The sequence below is a fragment of the Triturus cristatus genome, chromosome 6, assembly GCF_964204655.1.
Source record: "Triturus cristatus chromosome 6, aTriCri1.1, whole genome shotgun sequence".
In the NCBI taxonomy this organism is placed as follows: Eukaryota; Metazoa; Chordata; class Amphibia; order Caudata; family Salamandridae; genus Triturus; species Triturus cristatus.
In genome coordinates, this window is record NC_140589.1 from 619170168 (window position 1) to 619192338 (window position 22171).

Below are 22171 nucleotides of genomic sequence, written 5' to 3' on the forward strand. Positions count from 1 at the left end.
TTAAAAAACCTTTGAAATTCACTGAAAAAAACATAGGTTTCACACACGTTATAGTTACGAATTAGCATTTAAAAAACCTTGCAAATTCACTTAAAAAACCATAGGTTTCACACATGTTATAGTTACCTGGACATTTCACTCGTAAAAAACCAATGAAATTCCCCCGTTATAGTTAGTGCAGGCAACTATAACTCACGCGACCGCAATCCTCTGCTGATGACGTCAGATATTACATCACTGATGACATATGTGTCTTTCTGAAAAATAAATATTTGTAATATATGTATAGCTAAAGATTAATGGAAGAAGACATGGGTAAATAAGTGTCTAAATACAGTGATGTAATATCTGACGTCATCAGCAGAGGATTGCGGTCGCGTGAGTTATAGTTGCCTGCACTAACTATAACGGGGGAATTTCATTGGTTTTTTACGAGTGAAATGTCCAGCTAACTATAACATGTGTGAAACCTATGGTTTTTTAAGTGAATATATATATATATATTTTACAACAGAGATGCCCCAAACATCGAAAGCGCACTCCGAAAGACAGCCGAATTCTACACATTTCAGTAGAGTTCTTTAATTTTCCAACAGGCAGGCAGCAGGCATTCCGATTAAAGCCCTACGCGTTTCGGAAGTGTTTCTTCCTTGATCACGGGCGGTTTCATGTCGAGGAGGCAGGATGTGCAATGTCCCACAATTACTTGATTTTTAAGTCCTCTAGTGGTCCGCCCTCCTGTGGGCGTATTTTCTCAGCAAGCATTCTGGTGCTTGTGGTCCATTGACACGATAATTTATTTCCTTTAGTGGGCCCTGCTCTGCAACATTGTTTTTTCCCATATTTACAAGCTCTCCAGTGAGCTAGACTGTAGCCTCCGGTTAAGTTATATTTTGCTGATTCTTTCGCTGTAATGCGATGAAGGCCCGTCTTCATGCAACAGAACTTGGATTGATGGCGGTGCGCCTTCCCGACCGGGACTGGCCGGTTTACAATTTACAACAGAGATGCCCCAAACATCGAAAGCGCACTCCGAAAGACAGCCGAATTCTACACATTTCAGTAGAGTTCTTTAATTTTCCAACCGGCAGGCAGCAGGCATTCCGATTAAAGCCCTACGCGTTTCGGAAGTGTTTCTTCCTTGATCACGGGCGGTTTCATGTCGAGGAGGCAGGATGTGCAATGTCCCACAATTACTTGATTTTTAAGTCCTCTAGTGGTCCGCCCTCCTGTGGGCGTATTTTCTCAGCAAGCATTCTGGTGCTTGTGGTCCATTGACACGATAATTTATTTCCTTTAGTGGGCCCTGCTCTGCAACATTATTTTTTCCCATATTTACACATATATATATATATATTTATTCCAACATCCTTCACCAGAAAGGATGACGACGTCACATCTAGATACTCAAAGATTTAAATGTCAGGCCACCATCGAACACGTTTCGGCTGCAACCAGCCTTGCTAACCAATGCCCAGGCGCCATTACAAACAGTCTTTTAACTCTTTCAGCCATAACTAAAGTGAGTAAACAGTCTAGAGAACAGATTTTGTTCAAAAAGAGTAATGAATAGAAAACAACATTTGGATGGCACACAATTTAGACTAATACCAAAATACAGCAAACAACAGGCCATAATATGAGGTATTCTGGGTAATACTGGTACCGCATCAGAAATTATCCTGTACTGGGGAAGGTATCACCACGCAAACCACAAAGCACATGGCGTCGTCATCTTTTCTGGTGAAGGAGTGTTGGAATAGTTACGGTCTGTTAAGATGGCACGCCCTTCGTTCAGGGGAAGCGGCGGCAAACAACTAGAGTATGGGTATGGGCGGAGAAATATATATATATATATATATTCAATGAAAAAACCATAGGTTTCACACATGTTATAGTTAGCTGGAAATTTTACTGATAAAAAACCAATGAAATTCCCCCGTTATAGTTACTGTAGGCAACTATAACTCACGCGACCGCAATCCTCTGCTGATGCTAATACTGTATTTAGACACTTATTTGCCCATGTCTTCTTCCATTAAATTTTAGCTATACATATATTACAAATATTTTTTTTTCATAAAGACACATATGTCATCAGCAGAGGATTGCGGTCGCGTGAGTTATAGTTGCCTACAAAAGGCACTTCCTTGACCTGAGGACTACCTCTCTGCCAAATTTCTAGTAATTCTGTTCAGCCGTTCGGGCTGTAGCCCTGTCTAAAGGTCCTATGGAAAAATGCATGGGAAAAACGCGTTTTGGGACCCCCCTTTTATCTCAGCTCCCGCTTGACGAATCCCCCCGAGACTTTCAGGGTAGGAGCGGAGCGTAGCGCCCCACCTATTTTAAGAAATTCGCGAGGATTCGTCGACCGGCGCCAAAGTTATTCAAAATAGAATGTTGCGGATTTCCTATGGAAACAGGGTCCTAACTATAACTACCTACTGGCGACCGCCAGTAGGTAATATATATATATATATATATATATATATATGTTCCAAAATACTTAGATACCGTGCGCTCTCAGGAACAAACAGTTCAACACAAATAGCGGAGAAACGGGTGTTTATTCACTACGCGTTTCGACTTTCACAAGTCTTGATCACGTGATCAAGACTTGTGAAAGTCGAAACGCGTAGTGAATAAACACCCGTTTCTCCGCTATTTGTGTTGAACTGTTTGTTCCTGAGAGCGCACGGTATCTAAGTATTTTGGAACACTAAATTTCCGGTGTGCTCCGCCGGCGTGTGCGCCAGCTCCCTTGGGTCCCAGCAATCGGAAGGAGCGTTTTCCTTGGAGTTTATATATATATATATATATATATATATATATATATATATATATTCTTAGCAATTGTTAAATTCCTTGGTGGCTAAGTATGCTCTTCCTCTGAGAGTTAAGATGGCATAGGATTAGTTCTTTAGCAAGATGGTAAATTCTGAAGAGACACCCCAGCTAATTTCCCTGATCATCTAACTGAGGGCACTGTCTCCTCAATGCCTCATTGGGATCATTTAGAAATAATTATGGAAAATTAAAGCCACATTAAATGTTGTATCTTACTTACCTTTTTTTACTAAGATTTTAATTTCATGATATGTTGGGGTCCAGTGTGTAACTTAGAGGCACTTAATACTCCTATAAGTAGCTCATCAGAAAATCTAGTATGCACATAACCATCACAGAGATGCTACGAAGATCCATCAATTTACTAGAGACAAAATACTTGTGACTATGGTTGTAGAGATCTGTCAAATCTCTAATAAACCCTGTATATCTGAGCACACACTTAAAGTAAATACTTACTCCACAAAGATACACAATGCACAAGTCAGTAATCAAAACCAACACTAGTTTTTCCGCTATGTTACAATGCTCATAGGTTGACAACTCAGGCAGATCTGACACATATATATCACGGTGTGCAAAAGTGCGAATGTTGCTCTTGTGACCTTTCCAAACTGTCACAAACACTACTATTAATAGCAACAGTTCGGAACGTTTTCTCAATGTGGGTTTTTACATTAAAATGAGGATTTTCACACGTCTTTTAGATTGATTTGTGAGAAATAAGGTCACCAACATCAATCCAGTTTCAAAATCATGAGGCAAACTATTTTAAAGCAAACTCATGAGAAAATGGCACATTCATTTTGCAAGTGCGCAGAGTAGGAAAATTGTGACACTCTACAACCTGCATGTAGGCTGATAATCCGAATATACACAAGACTTTGCTTAAGTAATATATAAAACAATACTACGCATGTCATCAATTGCCACTATAATAAATTATATTCACGTTTATAGAGATCAACCCTGTGCTGGTGTGCAGAGCATATCACACTAGGGCTATTTGAGCTCTAATCTAAAATCAAACTTGTACATTTTCCTTGAATGTTTCTGTCAGATTGTATGAGTCTCAAGATCCATGTACCATAATATCAAATATTAAGTTTACATGAATATTGGTTCATTTTCACGTTTGAAATGGGATCTACATGTGGAACACCGACAGCATGATACATGCTAGATTTATTGGGGCACTTCCGATGAAATAACGGTAGGGCAGTGCTCACTACCAAATGTAAATGCGCAGCAGCAGGTAACAAGAGCTTGTGTCTCTCCAGTACTTTACTTAACAAGCACAAGTCCTATGGAAAGATCAGATATGTTCTCCAGAGGGCTTGTGGGAGAAAGGCTACAGCTACAACTATTTAATGTGAAGCGAAAATAAAAGGACTCATACAGGGCGGAAAGCGTCAATGTCCTTTTCAGCCTTCTTCCGCTCTTCCACTGCTTCTTCGTAGCGCTTCTTTATAGATTCCAGCTGTTCTGCCACTCCAGATTTTGCTGCCAAGGACATGTCCTAGGAAAGAATGAGAGTCAAGTGCTGTTATCACATTGTTTTATTATTATTATGTTTGTTTGCCTCTACTCCATATACAAAGAAAACTCAAGAGCTGCAGGCAGGCACAGGAGCGTGTGTATATGGAAGTATAGACACAATAGGATTACAAACACTTCTTCGCATGGCATGTGAAAGAATTACAAACAAAGGAGTGGCATACAACGAGCAATGCATCAAACTGGTGAATTTCCACCAAGCAGAACATTGATGGGAGCAGCATGCCTGCAATCATGATGGCATAGCATGCAAGGGTGTAACGCAGGGCCCTTCTGCTCTTGTGGCACAGAGACCTGCCCCCTACCCATCAGAGGCTTCCAAACCCTACAGGTGGGGCCCCATTCACCCACGGCCAATGAATATCTGTGAGTATATGGGAGACTCAGGGGACCCTCTCCCCATTCTGCAGGAGGGCATCATTTTACGTTATGCCATTGGCACAGGGAGGCCTGTAACCTGCTGCAAGCATATGAGATTAAATGTTTTCATACAATGCAACATTCCATCTTTGCAAAGAAGTACAACCAATAGAAAAAAAGGTGTTTAACTTATGGAACAACCGATTCCATTTTAGACAACACTGATGTGGCGAGCTTTAGGCATGACCTACAAATTTTATCTAAATAAAAATAAAGGCTAAACAGGCGATCAATAGGTCCTTCTGCATATGTTGCTTTGGGCTACTGTTTGAAACAATCTTTGCAAAAAAAGAGGAAATTCAATAAATATAAACTATTTCTGTATTAATTTGCTGGTCAAAGCACCTTTGATTTTATAGATAACTGAAAAGAAGTAAATAAGTGTTGTGTAAGTAACAAGGAGAAGAAGTGTCTTAACTTTAGTGTTTTTGAGTTAGAGTACACTCAATCGGCGCTGCTCCAAACATCTGCCGAGATATTGCTAGCGAGGCTTTGTAAACCGAAATAATGGACAAGCTCCCAAACGTTTTCCACCTCCTTTGCGCATATTCCTGCTCACCGTCCTTTGAAGAGCCGCTCCCTGAAACCTCGCTTGCACAAAACGCAGCTCTCCTGCCCGTCTGAAAAACTCTGACACCACAACAGCCCACGAGGCACCCCCATCGCCACAGGGATTGCAATAAGGAGATACAAGAAAAACAGGAGGTATCTTTTATACCTTTTTTTAAAATTACTATTTTTGAGTGGGATTGGTGTCTGGACAAACTGGAGGCCTCACATGTTAATGGCTGCAAGCAAGGGAATGGACGAGGAGGTAATTAATACATACTTCCAAGTAGACAGCAGGCCTGCAATTTTAAATACAACCAGCATGGGGCAGCAAAGCAGGTCCAACAGCTCCATCTTCCTAGTAACAACACTACCCTGCAAATAAAGTGAAGTTTTTGTTGGTGTGTATATTCACTAGTAAATTCAGTAGAAATATGTGGGAGGATCATATGGAATCTAAAGGAGAGAAACGTGTACATCTGAAAAAATGCTAAGAAGGTAACTAACTTGCTCTTCTAATAGTACATACTTCCCACAAATTCTGGTTCTGAAAGACTAACTCCCAAACCAATAAACAGATCATAAACTGGGATGTGTAAAGAAGATGCAGTAAATTTCACCTCTACCTAAAACTGGTAAATTCAGAAGGACTTCTCACCCAAAATGAGCTTCCAGTTGTAACGTGAAATGAAGGCAGAGATGTAGGAAAAGCAGCAGTTTAGTAGATTGATAAAGGCGCACCCCTGTGGAAACAGAGTTGCTTCAGCTCTGACACCCTCTGGAACCTGTCTAGCAAGGCCATAAAAACTGTCTAATGCACATCAAAATACATTGCAATGCTGTCTGCTTGAATAGTGGTCTCCCATTCTAAGATCCAGAGAAACCAATAGTTGGGCATCCGCTCCAAACTCTTTTGTTCTGAATAGATAAACGCACTTTTTGAATTCAAACTTTATAGTCTCTCCTCCAACCTGGAAGGGCATGAGGGAGGATAAAACACTAGTAAGTTGATATGTTTGTGAGAGGGGAAGCTCAGGTATGCTATCATGGCCAAACCCAAAGAGTAGATTTGTGATTAGAAATCTTGAGAAAAAATTTGAGGCACACTTATGAAACAAGCAAAAGTGATCACTACTCAAAAATAATTTTGAATAACAGTGGATACTGTAAAGAAATATCATTTGTCTGACATGGTCTTGGCAAGCAGCCCTTAACTGTGCCTTCCCAACTGAAAAACAATGACTGTGGAACATGTCCGTCTGATGAAACTAACATAAGAAATGTCTCCAAAAGCTTGAAAAATAAGTCTGGTAGACAGTCTGTGAGATATCATAAAAACTTGATATCACAGCCTTTCATTTGCCATTTCCAGTGGTGGCTGGTGATGTTTGAAAGTGGTAGGGCATAATACTAGCCCTGAATGACAGATTGCGAGCGATGTGAGCCTCACATCTTCATGGAGGGTTTAAGTGGTGGGTGAGGTGGTTCTTCCATAAGAAACATTTTTTTTTAAACTGGGGTCAAACAGGGAATTTTAAAACACACTTTTCAAACAAACTTGTTAAAATGCCAGAGGGCACTTCTGAAATTTTCCATTACTTACCACTAGCTGACTCCATTTTTTTCTAAATTTGCCAAAGGTCACCAACCACAGTATGTTAAGACTTACCTCCAGTTGGACATTCTCAGTACTTTGCCTTTGGTGCCATGGAGACGTTTGCCCTATAAGTGGATGAAATATCAGGGTATGCAATTCATATAGCCTGATGCCCAGGACATATTGTTTGGGGTCAAGGACAACAAGCTTTCAAGTTTATTTTGCCATTGGGACAAGTAGCACTAACCTTAGGCAGTACATGACCTTTGGCTACTAATTTACAGTGCCTCTTTATGAAGCAGGGATGGGTATTATCTGCAATCGAGGTAATATTTGTATCCCTATGTTAATGCTGCTCAAACTTATACTTATGGTTCATTAAAGCAAATCCTTTATTACTAGGGTGAGGAGTCTACATAAATGTTGTAAGCTTGGACTGCACTTCTAATAGTGGTTCCAGAAAACAAATGTGTACACATTTGCAAAATTTAACAATATAAGGCTATGTATAATGCTCCCAGAATGCCCTCTTATGAGATGCAAATATTTTCAGAATTTGAAAGCAACATTGATAATTCTTTGCTTTCAAAATAAAATGTTCACAAAAAAATGCATATTTTTCTAAACTTCAGTGAAATTGTAGGTATCAATTCATTGAAGCAGCATCCAACCTCTGATCAACCTTGGTCCTCTGTGTCCTGCAACACAAGGTTGAAATCAGGTAAGCCCTGCAAAAGGTGCGACGGCAGGCACATGCGCACTGCACGAGTGTTTTTCCGAAGTGCCTGTAATGTAATGTAATGTAATGTAATGTAATGTAAAAATTATTTGTAAAGCGCGACATTCACCAGACGGTTTCTTGGCGCTATTCACTTTAATCAACGAGAGGCAGAAGCAAAGGCAAGGAGAAAGAGATTTATGAATAGATACCGAGAAAGAGGTGGGTTTTTAGGAGGGACCTGAAGTGAAGATAAGAGGAGGAAAGTCTCAATTCCAGCGGTAGAGAGTTCCAGAAAGAGGGTGCCAGAAAGGAGAACCTAAGACCGCCGTGTTTTTTGCGCTTGAAGCGGGGAGTCTGAAGGAGCGCAAGATGAGAGGAGCGGAGATTCCTAGAGGGGGTATAGGGGTGCAGAAGGGAGGAAATGAAGGAAGGGCCGGTGCCTGCCAGAGATTTATGGGTTAGGCAACCGAGTTTAAACTTGCAGCGCTCCGAAATAGGGAGCCAATGGAGGGCCTTGAGGAGGGGACGGACGTGATGGTGTTTCGGTTGGTGATAGATAAGGCGAGCTTATTTTGCCTAAACCCTTGTGCAGAGCAAGAGACAAAGATTCTAAATGTGACTGCATAGTTAGAAAAAAAAGGTAGTATTTGAGATGGGGGAAGGGGCCTTAAAGCCCTAACTAAGGAACTGCCCCAGGACATTTCTGAAGACTAAGCATCCTAAGGTTCCGGGGGGAATGACTAACCCCACCACCTGAAAGAGGAGCTTCCTCTTTAGTGGAAGACTCCTTCAAGTGAGAATTTCCGCAGAACCATAGAATCAAAGTGATGTACCCATCAATCTCAACCATAGCATCCAGCCTTGCTCCATTGGAGGGTTTTGATATTTATCATGAAGACTGAGGACTTGATTTATATGTGTGTGTGCGGTATATACTCTGTGACAACAGTGACAGTGTATACCTACATGAAGGTCCACCTGCCCAATTTAAATACGGGGTGGACCTTTGGTTTGGCTACAGCAGTGACTACTCCGTTATTGCCATAGCCAAACTTCTCCAGCAGCCTGACGAAGTAAGATCCGTCGGAGAAATAGGTACATGTCCCCCCATCCAGTGAGGATGGGGGGACATGTAGCCATGTTGTTTGCTCTTCGAGACCGCCAGGCAGACCCTGGTGGTGAGGGAATGTAAAAACCAAATAATGCCCCACCACCATGAGAGAGGACTCCCATGGTGAGAGGGGGGGAGCATTGCTTTTTTGATTTTCAAAAAGAAAACCCATTTTCTTTTTATAAAAAAAGGATACTGTTTGGTGCAAGGTTGCATCATGCTGACGCAGCCCTGCACCAAATAGCAGATTGCATTGACAGGTACAGCTGTTACAGCAATTCCTGCCAATGCTTTATAAATGACCGACAGCTTGGCGGTCAATTATTATTTCAGCGGTCGGGGCCTCTAACAGAGCAACGGAGGTATTTACTCCATCGCCCTGCTGGAACAAAGGCCCAACCGCCAAGATATAAATGAGGCCCTAAGTCAAAAGGTAAAAGTATTAACTGGGACCAACTGCCCACTCCATCACGGTCAGCTTGATATGTCAACTAGCACCAGGTCATTCTCACCCCATAGGATTGCAATGACTATTAAATGCCCACAAGGTTTTCTAAAGGCACTGCTTACCATTTCTTTAAAAACAAATATCTCCTGATCCCCTCAGTAGACGTTTGTTATTTTTGTGTTGTTTTTGTAAATACATTTTATTCTTTTATAAGTGGCATGTTTTGGGAATATTATCAGTTTTATTGAGTTTAGCATTCTTGTGGTGCTCCTAAATAACAAATGTATTTTCTCTGAGGGGAGTATGCCGATTGTTCCACACTACCAAGGGTAAGCTCAGGATTCCTCAAAGAAATCTGCTTTTACTTTCTAGGCACTAAATTCCATAACTGTGCAAGATCTATGCCCTAGCTCCCATCAATAACTAAGGGCCAGATGTACGACTTTAAATTGCATGCGCAAACGGGTTAGCAACCCGTTTGCGCATGCAAAATGCTCCAGGGTCATGTACAATTCCTAAATAGCGAGTCGCAATTTATTTGTGACTCGCTATTAAGGAATTGCAACTCGCTGTTATGAAGGGACGTTACCTTCCTAATAGGGTCCGCAAAGCAATGTATGAATGTTTTGAGAACGCAATTGCGGTCGCACAACAATTGCAAATTACCACCCTCTTCAAGAGGGTGGTAATGCAGTTGCAATTTGGGAGGGGTCCCCAGGGGACCCCTTCCACTTTGCGACTGTCTCTAAAAATATTATTAAGGGCAGGCAGTGGTCCCAGGGACCACTACCTGCCCTTAAAAATGAAACGAAAACGTTTCATTTAATTTTTAAATTGTATCTTGTTTTCCTTAAGGAAAACGGGCTGCATTTTTAAAAAAATGCTTCATTTAAAAGCAGTCCCAGACATGGTGGTCTGCTGAGCCCAGCAGGCCACCATCCCTGGGAGGGCCTGTCAATCCCAATAGGCTATCAAATTGCGAGAGGCTCATTAATCTCGCAATTTGCAACCCCATTGGGAATCGCAAACAGTGTTAAACACACTGCTGTACATGCAAAATAGCGCCTCGCAAATTGCGAGTCGCAAACAATGCGCAATATGCGAGGCGCTATTTTGCACGTCGTATCTGGCCCTAAGACTTTCTTTCCCCTAGTAATCACTATAATCCAGTTTTCTACAGCAGGGGTGTGAAGAAACTGGTTCCATCATCTAACAACATTCTTCCTCAAGGAGGCACAAACAAACTTGTATTCAGAGTTAATACAATGTTGTTTAAACACATGCAGTAATTGACACTAGTAGCATTTCCAAATGTGTAAATCCATATTATTACTTCTGGGAATCTGTAACAGTCACAGCTCCCCAGGAATACCACTGGAATTTCTTTGTGAATTCCAAAAAAGCTCCCAGCATTCTCTATATGTATGAGTAATTGTAAAGGGGGGGGGTTCGGGATCTGTGAATAGGGGCCCAAAGTGCTTCACAGACTTTAAAACACTGCAAAGCTCTTGCATATCTTCATGTATTTTTGTTATATCAGTGTTTACTAACATAACACTATATGCTACTCGTTAGGCCACTCTAGACCGCTTATTGAGCTGATCGGTCCACATGCTTGCAGTAAATTTCCAACGTTTCTGGAATTTACAGAGAATTCAAGCTGTTCTCCTGGGGAGCTGCAACAGTAATCATGGATGAGTAAATGTAACCGCTGTACATTTAGGCATATGTAAGTACTTTACAAAAGTGAATTTGCATTTGAAAACTTTCCTTAAGTTTCCCCCTTTTGGTGAAAATAATTGTTTCCTTATAAAAATAGCCCTTCACCTTCCCATCCTAGAGATGAATTTACTCCTGCCACTGACAAGAGTAAATTTGTTACTATATCGAGGGTGGTGTTCGCCAACTTAAGCAGTGGTTCAAACCTTTGAGCACTTACAACAAACCCACTAGGGCAGATTTGGTGAAAGGTACTTTTACATCAAACTGGTTTACTATCACTTATGCTGGTGTAAATTCAGGTTTTATGAATACAAAACATTTAATATACACTCATAAATGGAGGTATCTGCATACCCAAGTTCAGCTTAAATGTGTAAATACCTTTTAGAATCAGACGCCCAGTGAGCAATGTGAGCTAATTGTGACCATGCAGAAAACAAATAATACTTATTAGAACATTGGAATGTTGGGAGCTCCATTGAAAACAATGGAGTGCTCTGGGCTTCTAATGCCCGGTTGAAGCCCGGGGCTTCAACATTCCAATGTTGTCCTTCACAGCTGTAGCTATGAAAAAAGGCTTCACGGAGCCAGAGGGGATTTTAATCCCCTCCGGCTCTGTGAGGCCTTTGTTATATTTGTTAGAACATTTTGCCCTCTAGTGGTGAAATGTTCTAATAGCCTTATAGCCCTCCGTAGCTGGGCTATACCCGCATTAAAGTCCTGCTCCCTTGTTAAAGTCCTAAGCTGAAGCGGGCCTTAAATAGCCGGTATAGCCCACACAGCAGGCTATAAGGCCATAACATGGAATCTCTACTGCAGTGCATTGTGGTTTCCCTCAATGTAGCCTTCACTGTGCAGGTATCTAACGTACAATAACACAATGCTTTCTTATAGGTTTCAGGTGCACTCTGCAGTTTACCCTTTGAACTTTTATCTGCTCAGCAGTTCTGTGAAGGTCTCTCAGCTGCTCCTCGTACAGGGCCCGCAGTCCAGAAGGCCGTGTGTAACGGTTTTGTAGGGTTTCAATCTCAGCCTCGAGTGATTTGTTCTGCTGCTCTAAATCGCGTACCTGTGGACAAGAGTTCATTTAGTTATTCATAAGTTCCAACTTTAGTATATCCATTTTGTGATTTCAATGCCATTAAATATTTCTTATAAATAAGAGACACTGCGAACATAGGGGCTTATTCACGAAGGCATTTCGGAGTACCATAAAGTAGTACTCATGTTGTACTATTTGATGCATTCTAACATGCCTTTGTGAATTGGCCTCAAAACAACTAAAATGGAAATAAAAGCGGAAATGCCTAGGGAATAGTTATATACAGTTGATACAAACAGAAATGACAGTGCTCTCTTTGCTTCTTTACCAATAGGGAGTTGAACGTTTCGGGGCAGACTCACAAACACTTGTAAGAGCACGTAAAAGAATACTCCTGTAGTATTACTTCCCATATTCATAAATGCCTTTTTGAATTGGCCACTAAGCATTTGATGGAGGGCTAGTTTCACAGAAGTTAAGAGCAGTGCCTAATTTGAGCAGGTGCTTTCCGGTGCTCGGCACCGGCTCTTAATTGCGGGCACCGGCACTTAGGACAGCTGCTCATTTTAAGATGAACTGAAAAATAGTTGTTTAATAAATCAATAGATGTTTAAAATAACTGATAACTGTCACACAAACAATTCTTAAAGTCTGGGGGTCTCGACCAGTTAGAATTGTCACACTTGAAGCAGTGTGATGGTTAGTAGTTGTGTAAGCTCTGACATTGGCAGCGCTGGCAGTGGCAGTGTGTGGTGCAAACTGCGGTGGCCTCATCACGAGGGCTCCGGCATTTATTTCTTTACAAATTAAGCTACTATAGAGAGGCACATGCTTTTGCAGCTATTCCGATCAGTCACTGTTAGTCTTGAAAAAATTACCTTCTCAATGTACTTGGCCAGTCTGTCATTGAGGCCGACCATCTCACGCTTTTCACTGCTCCTCGTGTTGAGGAATTCCTGGTTTGCTGCACTGGCTGCTTCCAGATCCACTACTGCCCCCAAGGCCGACCCAAAGCATAAAGTCGCCATGCTGCAGGATGAAAGTAAGCATGACGGCATAAGCGTGCACATGGCATAAGGTTCACAGTATCAATTTTTCTCCATGAGTGGTCATTTCTTCGCATGCTATTGAATTGTGTCCATTGTGACTAAGGGCCATATGTAGGTAAAACGTGTTTTGCGATTCTCAAATTGCGATTTTTAGGGAATCGCAATTAGAGAATCGCAAAATGCAATGTAGGTAGGATTAGCAAAATATTTTGCGAATCCCACCTATTCCTTATTTGCGAATCACAAATTGTGATTCGCAAATAAGGAATACCTTGCCATTCATTCCTATGGGCTAGAAGGCCCATAGGAATGAATAGAAAGACATTCTCAATTTGCGATTCTCAATTAGAGAATCGCAAATTGAGAATGCAATTTCAAGGTTGCAAGGGTGTCAATAGGACACCCTTTTGCACCCCTGAAATATACATGTGTGCACATGTGGCGCACATACATTCGCTAAGGGCATGTATGTGCGCCACATGGCACTTTGAAAACTGCAAAAAAGTGCATTTTTCAAAGAAATCGCAAATTACCACCAACCTGAAGTTGGTGGTAATTTGCGATTCCTTAAGCCAAAATCACACAACTTGGGTGCTTCCTACATTGCATTTAAGGAATCACAATTTGGGATTCCTTAAATGCATTCGCAAAATAAGTTATCGCAAATTTTGCAATTCCTTATTTTGCGTGTGGGTTTTTGTGTGCTACATAGCACACTGCCCAAAATGCAATCGCAAACGCTGAAATTCTGCGAATTTCAGCATTTGCGATCACAATTTGGCTTCCTACTTATGGCCCTAGGTCCTTTAGTATTCCATTGAGTGATGTTATATGAGAGGAAGAGGCAGATGAAGATGTTGCTATCACTTAGTTGCTTGTCATCATGTACAATGTGCTTACAAAAGATGCAGAGAGATTTCAAACAAAGAAAGCCTGACAATGGCTCTGCCTACAAACAGCACAGCAAAGGCTGGGTTAAATGTTTAACTTAAATATGCCTTTTTCCCCTAGACAAATAGGGTCTAGACCTCATGCCACAGAAACTCAACATATCCCATTTATTTATGTATTGAAAGCATCCACTGCGAGCGCACACTGTAATTTGCCTTGTGGGACGATCTTTAGGACTCTGTGAAATATTGCCTAAATGGCCGACCTTTAAAGTGAATCAACCGGTAAGAAATCCTAAACTGTGATGTATAATGGAACACGTGTCCTGAGGAGGGTTTCATTGTCTGTGGACCTTCGAGACAGAAACATCAAAGGTTATTCCAAATTGGCCTCATATCGCTTCACAGTGGATTCTTCATCATGGAGATGAAGACTTTGATGGACACTTTACATGTGATCAAGTGAAATTGCACTCATTACTGCAACTTATATGTGTATGGATTTTGAGTACAAGAACTGTGTGGAATATATCAGTGTGTGTGATTTTTCTAACCCTGTACACAGATACACTGTTAATGTTCCTAATTTAGTTCTGAAAATACATGTTGTCAGAATATTTTCTTTGCATTTGTTGTATTCCTGATACAGAACGTGGCATTTCAAAGTTCATGTATCTTTTATTGATGAGGAGCACTTCATTTTTAGTGGGTCGGATTCATTTTATACCAACCGCACAGCGTTGTTCCCGAATATACCTTAAACTATTCCTTCAGGAGCTCTCTAAGCACCTATACTTGTATTCTTAAAGGCACATTTCCTTTTCTCCCATACTAGGGCAACATCACAGCTTCTTATGGCCCAATCAAGTATTTCCCTTCCCATATAACAGGCATGTTTGTAGAGCAACGTTACCCCCAAGAAGGTCATTTGGGCCAGTGACAGATAGCAAGCACCTACTGTTAACCAACTCAATGGTACTCATTTTATCATCAACTGAAGAACGAAGGGCTGAGTGGACATGCCAGGATTTGAACCTGTGACATTGGGGTCCAACATAAGTTCCTATAGTGGATGCCCTGGTCCCCTACACCACCACATCCAGCTGTAGTTTACCTCTTTATGTATCTTAACCCATTTTACCTGATTGCAATAATTGCAATAGACAAATTGTGAACCTACGCAGTTTTTGGGGGGCGGGGGTTTTTTCTCTCTGAATTCTTTGCTCTGATTTCAGAAGCACAGAGTACAAAATACAGGCACAGCAGAACAAAATTATGATAGATTGCAAGGTACATCAACAACAACAATATTGTCTGGGAGGTGTCCAAAGCGACCAGTATTCTAACTCTGGGACAATCACTGAATGGGAGAGAAAGAGTAGTTTCCAGGGAGAGAAGAGACAAAAGAAAAGGAAAGAAAAGGGGGATGGGAAGGGGAACAGCGGTAACAGCGGGTAAAAAAGGAGGAGGGCATGGGGCAGGATCACCCTTATGTGAATGTAAGGGAAGCGGGGTTGAGAGACATGTGGCACATGATAGCCTATATGGATGTATATGCCTCTTCAGTTGGAGGAGGACAGGGAAGGTCCATGACCCCAGGTGGCCTATGTCATTGTTATTGATCATTGACCATCAGTCAGGCATGGGGTCCACACCTGCTGGTAGGTGTCCTGTTTATCAGCCAGTGTGTAAATGAGCTTCTCGTAGGAGGCAGTCTTAAACATTTTGGTCAACCATTCCACATGCATGGGTGTGTGTGGGAAATACCATAATAGTTTGGCTGAGGCCAGTGCCATTGCAAGGAAATGGCAATCATGATACATCATGGGGGGAGGGGATGTTCAATGTGTTGTGTATGAACACCACTTGACGGGGTGATGGGAAGGAGCAGAATTCTGTATAGTGTGTCTGTCAGTGCGAGCCACAAACCTCGGAGGGCAGGACGATTGTACAAGATATGCATTGTGTCGCATCCCTAGAAGTTGCATCACCAGCATTGCAAATGATTCAGAAGGCCCGCATGTTCCAATTTTGAAGGAGTCCAGTACTAATCCAGCACCATCTTGAAATGACAGAATTTAATCCTGGACTTCCTCACACTGCAGTACAGGTTTTCGAGAACCACAGACCAGTCCTTGTTGTCGTAATCGAAGTGCAGGTACGCTTGCCATAAAGTTCTCATGCTTATGCCATATCAGAAGGTTATACAGACCCGACATCACCACGCTATAGCGGCCCCACAGGAAGAGATAGGTAACAATTGAGGTGAAAGCTATAGGCCACGGTGGCAACATAAACTGATAAAAAGTCAGTGGCAGAGCTATAGGTATTTCCATTGCTGATGTGGAGGATGTTGAAATTCCACCCTCTGGGCTGCAAAGGGTTTGAAGGTTCTGTGGATGAAGATCTGGGAGAGTGTTTCAATGCCCGCCTGCTGCCAGAGAGGCCAGTTAGGAATACCACCGCAGATACGGATACAAGCGTTCCGCCAGAGGGGAACCCCTTGCATGTAGGCAAGGATCCATCGAGAAGAGATCGTGGATGTGTTTCCAGGCTTGAGCCATAGCCTGGATCATAGGATTAGCAGAACATACCTTAAGTGACCATAAGTGTAGAGCAGTTAGAGACTGGGTGAGCTTTGAGAGATGTTTCTCTCTATCAGGAACCAGAGAAGGAGGGTTGTTTATCCCTTGTTGCATGAATACGATTTTTATGATATGGAATGCTAGGGAGCAGTGTTTAACTAGGGAAGTCCCAGGCCACCGTACCTCCTGTGGATGATCAACTTGGAGATAGCTAGCAGTGGTTTGGGGGTGCCCCATGTGAAACCCTCGATGGTCTTTTCAATAGAGCTGCGTGATCAGAATCAGTAACGGTAGCATGCCCAAGAATATGCGAATCATGGGAGGGTAACCTGCTTGAAAGCCTGAACCCAACCCCAGAGTGACAGATTAAGATGCGTCTACTTGGCGAAGTCTGCTTGGGTCTGTTCCGGAGGGGTTTTGGATTGTCCTTCGTTATGCATTCCAAACCTTTACTGATATAGACTCTCAAGTATTTGAGGTGGGCTGGTATCCAGCGGAATCAATAGCCCTGAATGCCAGACACTGTCGTGGACAGGGAGAGGGGTAGAGCTTTGCTTTTGTCCCAATTGATCTTGTATCCCACAATAGGTGCAAACTTGGCAAAGAGAGTCCGGAGAGCCAGCAGGGATCTAGGGAGGTCTACGAGCATCAGTAAGATATCATCAGCGTAGAGAAGAATGGAGGAGGGCCCAAACAGTTTAAGAATGCCCACAATATCCATTGATTGATGAATAGACAAGGCCAATGGTTCTAGAATTAAAAAGAAGAGGAGTGGCAAGAGGGTGCACCCCTACTGTGTCCCATGTTGGATTGGGAAGAAGTCAGTTAAGAAGCCCCCGCAACTCACCTGTGCCAAGGGGACATCTTGTAACCATCGGACTCGTGTTATGAAGTTGTTTCAAAGGCCGAACTTTCAGAGTACCGTGAAGAGGTATTCCTATTCTATTTGGGCAAATGCCTTGTCAGCAACGAGAGAAAGTTTTTTTTCCCCAGAGTTTTTTATAACGCAAACTTGACCCGAAGGTATCAGAGCGCTTTCCATGAGCACCTGTTGCATTACAGACGGACACATTCATTTTTTTGTGAGGCACGGGGAGATTAAGTAACTTGCTCAGATTCACAGGATGTTGAGCGTCATTGCCGAGACTCAAACCAGTTTTCCCAGATTTTAGGTTGACTGCCCTAGCCGTTAGACCACATCCTCTCCCCAGGCTAGTGCCTCGTCCGGCATGCCTTCAACCAGCCAGAGGACATTAGCCAAGATCCTGAGATGGTTGAGAGAAGTTTGGCCTGAGATCAAGCTGACCTGCGTGGGAGCATGAGCGTAAGGATGACTGTTTTAAGTCGGGCAGCCAACATGATGGCCAGGATCTTGGCATCCCCATTAAGGAAGGATATGGGTCGAGAGCTGTTGCAGGACAGCGGGTCCTTACTAAGCCTAGGGAGCACTGTTATAATGGGCTTGTTCCGCTATGTCTGGTCATGACCATTTGTAAAATTCCATGGGGACACTGTCTGCCCCAGGAGCCCTGCTATAAGGTGAAATGGAGATGGCCCGCACAGTTTCCTCTTTGGTCTCCTGAGAGTAATTCCTGCCCATCGTCATTCAGCTGGGGGAGACGGACTGTACAGAGAAAGCTGTTTATTTGGGCCTTGTCAGTGATAGTTTCTGGAGTGGAGAGGTTCCTATAATACTCCATGAATGTATCCGCTATCCCTTGGGGATGTGTGATGAGACAGATGGTTCGGTCTTTAAGAGCCAGGATAGTGGAGGCTTCCTCAAATTGTCAGTGCTGGGCTGCAAGTAATCTGCCAGCCTTCTCACCCTGTTCATAATGACGGCATCTCAATTTATGGAATGCATGTTCCGCTTTAGAGGGGAATAGGGTTTTAAGGTCCATTTTCGCCTTCTCCAACTGTCAGGGAGTGGAGATGGTGGGATGAAAGGAATATGACTGGGTCAGGTCCCGGACTTTCATTTACAGGGAGGCCTGATGGGTCACCCTTTGATTATTATGAAGTGCTGCGTTGCGCATTAGTTTGCCGCTGACCGTGGCTTTCAACGACGACCAGAGCATCTGTGCGGATTTGGCAGATCCCTTGTTATCGTCGAGATAGGTTTTAAGATTTGATTGGAGGAGTACTTTCCTCTGAGGCATCTTATAAAAGGTGAGGACTTTTTTGCACTTGCTATAGTGGATGAGACGGTGGGCATTCCAGCATAGGATTGTCAATGGTGTTGATGCCATGACTAGCGAGTTTGGTGTCTAGCCGGGGTGGGAGGCAAGATGGGAATAAGGATATCTGCACATGCATCTCGCTTATTGCAAACTGTATCTCTGAGTGGTTGTGGTCAACATCTTCTGACAAACTGAATATTTAAAATGCATAGTATGCTGCATACACAATCACAACCTACAAATATCTGGCCTTAAATTCCCTTTGTTGTAGCATATTTAAGTCCCCTTTAATCATTTCTGGTGATATTGAGTCAATATATAGTGTGTGTAGTACTATAATTGGCTTCTAACGTTTTAGATGATTTGGTTTTCGATAAATTTGCAACAGTAGTGTTGTATTTAGATGTTTTTATAAAGTGAATTTTCAGAATGCTATTCTGTTTATTTGTGTTTAGCCCTGCAGTTGTTGTACATTTTCTATTGTTCCCCGGGCATTCTTTCAGTCACTCTCAAGTCTTCTTATCGAATGCAGACTCTATTGCTCTTCTGGCTGCTATGCTGCCATGTATTTACTGCATTTTAATGTCATGTATTTGAATAAGGCACCCAGAAAGCATTTTCAGTCCGCTGTTCTTTTACTGTGTTCTTATTATGTTGCTGAGTGCAATTCAATGTGGTTTTATTTCTATAGCGGTCATTCGTGCACTGTGATTCTCAGAGGCTAACTCAACTTTAGAGTAGAAACAATATTGCATTTCTAGGATTGTATTGAAGGGACCAAGTTTTTCAGAAGGTCTCCATTCATGAAAACTCCAAAGCAGACCAGCGATCTGTTAAACAGTTTGATTTTTATACAAACTGCAAAAACAGAAACTGTGGATTATTTTTTTTTAAGTTACCACTGAGGATAATATTGAAAGGTTAGCACCTCTTTGTAGGGGTACAGTTTTCCAATATTTTACAGCAATATGAAGCAATTATTGACCATAGCAGGACTTACCTATGTGGCTTGTGGAATTCCAATTTAAGTTATTATTTTTCAGCAGCCCCACTCCCTAAATTGCCACATGAAACAGCTCATAATGCGCTTGCTGTGTGCTTCTCCCTGGTTTTTGGGTCTCCTTATAGTATTCTCTTCTATGCATTTCTCATCTCAAACCACAGTAAATTATGTTTATAATAATAGTATCACATTCTTGGGTGATACATATCAACAATGATAACATTAGAGTGGCGTGGCTTGGCACCAACGAAGATGGCTGCCTAGGAGAGAGCTCCGCCGGAGCGGAGCCCCAAACTCCCCTAAATCCAACTAAAATCCGGCAGGCAGCATCCAAGCTCGTGGTGAGTGTCGGATGATAGCCAGCATCACCCGACATCGAAAGCAGGAGGCTCCGAGAAGCCTCTGTCACTGTAGCGCATCAAGAGCCCACAGCAGCAGCCCGAAGGGTCCGGGAGTCGGAAGACGGACACTCCCCCTGCCACCTACGCAACGGCCCGGTGCCAAGGCATGAGTGGTGGGCCCCGGACTCAGCGCAACACTAATCCTCCTTCTGCACCCGACGGGGGCCATGCAGCGAGCCGCGGACCCCGTGAGCCATGGAGGGCAGTGAAGCCGGGACTCGGCGGGGCCCCGTGAGGCCCAAAATCTACTGAGTGAGTGTCGGGGCCTGCCTAGGAGATCGCAAAACCGCGCCTTCACGGATACGGGCATCCGCTGATCCTGCGGCGCGCTTCCAATCGCAAAAGGCCCCCTCGCGTCCCGGCGACCCACCTGCCCGGTTGAGGGCGGGGGGAGAGCTCTGAACTGGACAACGACACCGCGAGGGGGCGCAGCCCGTGAGGTGGCGGAGATCAGACGCCGGACCACCCGTTTGACGCAGGAACAGAGGCGGGAAGGAGTACGAGGTTGAAAGCGGTACGAAACGGAAACTGTGCCCACCCCCAGAGGTGATAGCCGCCCTGAAGTACAGGACTCCAGTTACACAGTTACTCTTGGGGGGAAAGGGCCCAGCTGGGGCACATGCAGCATTCACTTGGGGAAATCCGTGGGTTGAATGAGGGCCCGAGGCGGTAAAAGAAGGCCTGGCCTGGCGAAGGAGGCCCGCGGCGCACACTTGGGATTTAAAGAGTGGCGGCCCGCACACCCATTGGGCAAAACGGTTGAATATTCTGCTGGGTGACGAAAGGAACCCCTGAGGGGTGCGAAATCGCGGACACTGAGGGGCGGCAAGGAAGGCCTGATCAACACTGTCGGTACCTGCCTGTAGCGTGTTAACGGGGAGGCAGACACGGGCCATAGAAGACACCGCCACAGGGCCTCGCAAACATTCCAGAAAACCCAGATCGCAACGGATCAGACGAGTGTGACCACAAAATGAAGCCCAAGGGAAATATATATGCGGTTCTGATGTCAGCCCCACAAGCTGTAGGGGCAACAGGAGACCAATCCGCACAAACTGAGCCCTCCTTAGCTTCAATAATGGCGGCCATCCAAAGTGTAGGGAGCACTCTCGAGACGAAAATTGATAAGATGTCCATTGAAATGAACCTCATATGAGCCGATCTCAACAAGACGTCGGACAAAGCCAGAACCAATGAGACGGACATCCGGGAGCTCCAAGGCTCCTCCAAGAAGCTCGAGCAGAGGGTCAATGAACTTGTACACCAACACCGTCAAGTAGCCTTGAAGCTCGAGGACCAGAAAGGGAGGGCCCGCCAGAACAACATTAGGGTGGTAGGAGTTCCAGAGGGTTCCGAAGGGCCTAGTATGGACCTCTTCCTCAAAGATTTGATCCTTGATTATTTGAAACCGAAGCGGCTCTCGACCATGTTTACCATTGAGAGGGCGCACCATGCGTCAATTCCCAGACCCAAACCAGGAGCACCACTGAGGACCATCATCGCGAAAATCCTCAACTACAGGGACAGCAACGCCATCCTGCAGACCGCCAGACAGCTGGGAGACTTGCAATACGACAACGCAACAGTCAGGATCTTTCCAGACTTCACGCTCAAAGTGCAATGGGAGCGGCGCTCCTTTGACGGGGTGAAAGCGGTACTTCGGCAAAAGGGAATCAAATACATGATGTTCTTTCCCGCGAAGCTTAAAATTATGGCCGATGGAAAATCCCTCTTTTTCACTATGCCATCGGAGGCACAAGACTGGCTAGACAGAGGCACTGCACAGAAATCGGCGACTGCGACAGGTGACAAAAGGAGGGACACGCGAGCCAAGTCACTGGGTTCATCAGACGAAAGATCGGACACCGACAGGCGGATTCAGCGCTCCTGGCGATCGAGGTCAAGCAGCCCCGGCACAAGGGCCGCACAGGGACATTAGAGGGCCCATACTGACTGAGGAGATTACATTTGCAGACCTCTACAACCTGTAAAGTATAAACATTTCTTACGATACCGGGGGTTTGGGGTCCTCGGGCGGTGCCAACCAGG

The 22171-nt window shown here is 43.7% G+C and overlaps 1 protein-coding gene across 1 annotated transcript in view; it reads right to left on the minus strand.

Moving 5' to 3' along the window:
- Positions 1 to 22171, minus strand: part of LOC146817654 (desmin-like) — a 102223-nt gene that overhangs the window by 68300 nt on the left and 11752 nt on the right. The window contains exons 2-4 of the mRNA XM_085609223.1: positions 12893 to 13043; positions 11892 to 12041; positions 4247 to 4366 (exon numbers count right to left, since the gene is read on the minus strand). Coding sequence (XP_085465349.1) covers positions 4247 to 4366; positions 11892 to 12041; positions 12893 to 13043 — 421 coding nt within the window. The remainder of the gene's footprint in view (positions 1 to 4246; positions 4367 to 11891; positions 12042 to 12892; positions 13044 to 22171) is intronic.